Raw genomic sequence first — 4,560 nt, forward strand, 5'->3', positions numbered from 1 at the left:
TAAAATTTTAAGTCATATATATAAAAATATTCAAATTAAAATCTATAAAAATAGTTCAGAAACTATTTATTTTTTTTTCATAAAAGCATAAGAAAATTACACAAAAAAATAAATAAAGTATAAGCAGCATATATTCTCCAAACATCATTTTACTGACTTATCAAACCTAGTACAATTGTATTCTCTAATGTAAAACCTCGGGCATGTTGCATGATACACAAAACATTTATCTAGAGCTATGTTTTTAGTTTTTAAATTCAAAAAAAAAAAATTGAAATTTATTTTTGTTTTAAACTTAAATTTTTAGGATAATATTTGAGTTAATTATCCTGTTTAACATATTTCAATTTAAATGTTAATCTAAAATACGATTTAATATGTATAATAAAAATTAATATTATTGAATTAAAAGAATTACATGCATTCAATTTCAAAATTTAGAATTAAAATATATCAAAATTTAAGACAAATTTTAATTTCACATCCAAATTTAACGACTTCGAAGATATTTAACTCCATTTATTTATAATACTTGGTGTTATGGTGATACACGAGTTGCATGGTGGTTGTTGGGGTGGTAGTACATCTCTATTTTACGTCCATTGATTTGCTGAAGAGGCCTTGCATTGTGCTTGAACTCTGGGTTCAATGGTGCCTTCAGGAGCTTCAGTTGTTCACTGGATAGTGTCCTCAGCTGCATACATGCATGCTTCATTAATCACACATTTTCACAACATGAATGAAAGCCAAGATTTTATACATATACGTGTGTGTGTGAATGTAACTTTTTTGTGTTATTTTTAGTTAAACTATTTCTTTTTTTATTTTTATTATGGTTAAGAAGTTTGAAATCGGTCTTTTTTTGTCTTTTTCTGTCTCAATTTAATTTTAATTTTTAAATAGTAATTTAATTTGGTCTATCGTTAATTTTTTATAAGCGGTATTAAATTAAAAAAAATAACAAATTGAGACATTAATTTTTATGAAAAACTAACGACTAAACTTAAATCGAATCATTTTAAAAAAAATTAAAAAAAAAAACTAAAATGATTAGTTACCTTTCCAAGAATGGTCCAAACGACACCCTCTTTGCATGGTGGAGTGGTGAGAGAGCCAACATATCTGTAATACCTTCTTCTGCTGCTTTTATTTATTTCTTCTAAATCAAAGGTCCCGATTGCAATTTCCTTCTCATTACCTAACTCAACCAACTTCTCTTCAAACTGTATCCAAGAAGCACATATTAGCGCTAAGTTTAAAATGATTTGAAGCAGATATATAATTTTAGAAACAAAGTGAATGTTAGTTGCAGTGTACCTGGGATATGAGAGGATCTGGATCACCCAATTTGTACAGCACTGCCACTACAGCTATGTTCTTTATATCTTCGGTCAAGTGGACTAGATGGAGCTCCGCATCATGTCTATAATGGATATCAAAATTATTTAATACACTATTTATATTTCATAATAATATGTTTTTTACTATTTTATTTGCTTATTCACTTCATTATAATATTTTATTATTAAAACAAGATTCTATTATTTATAAAATGGCTTGTTATTATTGTATAATTTTCCTTTTCAGAATTTGGTTCAGAGATTGGTCAATGACTCTATTCAAGTGAAAACATCCCTTTTAGCAATTTTTATAAATAAAGAAGGTTAAACATGGTTGTAATCTTTAAATTTTGGATGAAAAATTGAAATTCATTTATGTCTAAAATTTGATATATTTTGATTTTGAAATTAAAAAGAAAATGAATGGATATATTTTGATTTTTTTTACGTGTTAAATTATATTCTATATTAATATATGAATTGAAATGTGTTAAAATAAAAAGAAAATTCAAATATCAATCTGAAACACCTTTTGATATTAAAAAAAAAAATTTAACGTAACAAGATTAGAAGAACTGTATGTATATTTAATTTTAAAGTTTGGAAATAAAAGTATATCAAGTTTATATAAACAAATTTCAATAAGTTAAAATGTATGAATTAAAAATATATTTAACCAAATAAAAAAATAATTTAAAGGGTATCTTTCTAACTTAATTTTCGTATTGAACTTGGGTTTTACTAGGCCCAATTTGCTTTTTCATCAAAAAATTATATATATTTTTTTCATTGAAAGACTCGATGGGTAAGGCTTAAAATCTAGTGCAAGTAATTTCTTTAGTTTAATTTAATTAACATCCCTAATGACGCTGCCCAACTCATTAGGACATGATAATAAAGTGAACAGTTCTATGATGACTGGTTATGGAATGAACCTCCCACCTTATAGAAAAACCCTATACAAAAATCATGGTAAAATAATTGTTATTGAAAGTTTCGGAATTAAATAGCTTACAAAGATAGTTGTACAATCTTCAAAAGGAGTTATGTGTAACGAACCAACAGTTTTTCCCATTAAAGAGACATGTATTAAGCTTGGAAAATTTTAAGCTAATTTGACATTCAAAAAGTTTGTCTTAAATATAAAGTACTTTGTCTTTTCCAAAAGATTCCAATAGAAAATAAAATCACAACATAAGAAAATATTTTCTCTATACTTTAGTCGGTGTCTCGAAGCTAGTATCATATTATCTTATGTAAATTAAAGTTATAAAATAGGGTAAATAATTGATTCAATAGCATAAATATTGACATATGTTACTTTTAATATAATTAAAAATATTAAAGGAACTCCTCCAATGTTTAAGAAATTGAACGTCTGATTGAGTTTTAGAAAAATTATATAAAATCCTTACTGGTTCTGCTTAATATTGCATATTAATAAAGATATGTAACAATTATTAAACACCAAATATATACTCAATTAAATTAACTATTAATAGAGTTTAAAAAAAAAAACTCTCTTGTACTAAGATGGTAATTTTTTTTTTTCTAATATACTAAAAGTAAATATATGAATACTTATTATAACAAACCTAGTATTTATCCTAAAAAAATATGCATTGTGGAACTTTGTAAAGCTCCGTAGGCAAAAGGGTCTTACCCAATTATTTGGTATCAAAACTTTTTACTAAAGTGGTCTTGTAACACTTAGATTGGTTCGAGAAAAAACGATAAGGTTTGTAAAGCAAATTCTTTGAGAAAGCGTAATCATTTTAAGAAGTGGTATGTTGAAACCACACTCTATCACATAAAAATTCTGATTCTTATAATTTTAAAACTAACGTATGTATCCCAAACAAACTTCTGGTGCATGTGAACTTACATACGACCATTTGCCTTGTGCTCCGATGGCGAATGCCAGTGCAGTTGTTTTAAGGAGTAGTTTCTTCCATTTATGTTAATGTCTCCTGCTTTTCCTTCAAAGTGAACCTATAAATCAAAATATATACACATATTACTTCATATAGAAATTCCTTAAAAACCTTACCTAACATCTGTAACGGTCATCCAATTATACGTTTATAGGAGGTTAAAACGAAACAAATACGATCCGAACTTTTAAGTCCAACTCAATTTTATAAAATTAGAAAATAAGTTTTATACTGACTTATATATTATGAAAGGGTTTAAACAAATTCATAATGATATTTTGACATCTTTCTTTTATAATATGAGGTGACATCTTCTAACTGATTTAAAATGTAGAGAAATAAAAAAATAAAAAAATGAAAAGTCACATAAAAAAATGTCATCTCAGAGTGAAAAAAAGTTGTCAAAATTTAATTAGTAAAGTATCGTTTTATTCGAAAAGAGAAGCGATTTGGTAGTTTAAGAACAAACCCCAATGTTGAATATGTTGTTAACCAATGTGGCATTAGTAGGGAGATAGTTTCTTGCAATATTCTTCAACTCCTTGTTCATCTCAATATCAGTCTTGATAAGTTCCACAGGACTCTGTGCTTTGCCATTTGAGCACGCTGCATAAGATGGACTCAATCTTCCCCAGTTCGCAGGACCATATGGACCAGAATAACTAAAATTAACCGAAACTAATGCAAAAACAAAAATTCATGTAAGCAATCATTAATCTTCACAGTTTTCAGAATAACCAAACACTACTCTGAGTGAAGCAAATCAAAGCAATGATAAAGAAAATCTTACAGTAATCTGCAGAAGTGCATAGAGCCAAAGAAGCAATGGAAATGATAGCGAAGTGAACCCTCATGGTCATTGAGAATAGCAAGCTAGCTGTGTCTGCTTTGATATGAGAGACTTTGTTTTATTCCTTAGCTTTATATATTTGTAACAGTATAATTAGAAGTACATAAATTAAATATAATTATGGATATATATAATATATGTGTTGTGTTGTGTGCCACATATATTAATGCTGCTATATATGAACTCGTGGAGTGCTAAACTGGGGCAGTGATTGACCAATTGGTGATTTCTTTTATGGAATAAATGAGTGGAGAGACCATTCCTTTCTTGCACATAAAAGATTCTGTTCTTCTAATTTGAGAGGGATTTCTTTTCTTTCTTTTATGCTTTCTGTGAACCACAATTAAAGGGAACGAATTTTTATCTGTTTGGTTCACTGTAGCAAAATGTTACAAGTTAAAGCATAAATTATATGAGAGCTTCTGTATATATACAT

The 4,560-nt window shown here is 27.4% G+C and overlaps 1 protein-coding gene across 1 annotated transcript; it reads right to left on the reverse strand.

Moving 5' to 3' along the window:
• Positions 1–489: 489 nt before the first annotated feature.
• LOC114190619 (alpha carbonic anhydrase 1, chloroplastic-like) lies at positions 490–4,278 on the reverse strand. Its single transcript, XM_028079579.2, has 6 exons — positions 4,065–4,278; positions 3,744–3,952; positions 3,226–3,332; positions 1,318–1,423; positions 1,059–1,223; positions 490–694 (listed from the first exon to the last, which is right to left on the reverse strand). The coding sequence occupies exons 1-6, from the start codon at positions 4,132–4,134 to the stop codon at positions 539–541; spliced, it is 813 nt and encodes a 270-aa protein (XP_027935380.2). The 5' UTR covers positions 4,135–4,278; the 3' UTR covers positions 490–538.
• Positions 4,279–4,560: the final 282 nt, after the last annotated feature.

Source organism: Vigna unguiculata, chromosome 7 (assembly GCF_037176805.1).
Source record: "Vigna unguiculata cultivar grain cowpea cultivar isolate G323 ecotype 2 chromosome 7, ASM3717680v1, whole genome shotgun sequence".
Classification (NCBI taxonomy): domain Eukaryota; kingdom Viridiplantae; phylum Streptophyta; class Magnoliopsida; order Fabales; family Fabaceae; genus Vigna; species Vigna unguiculata.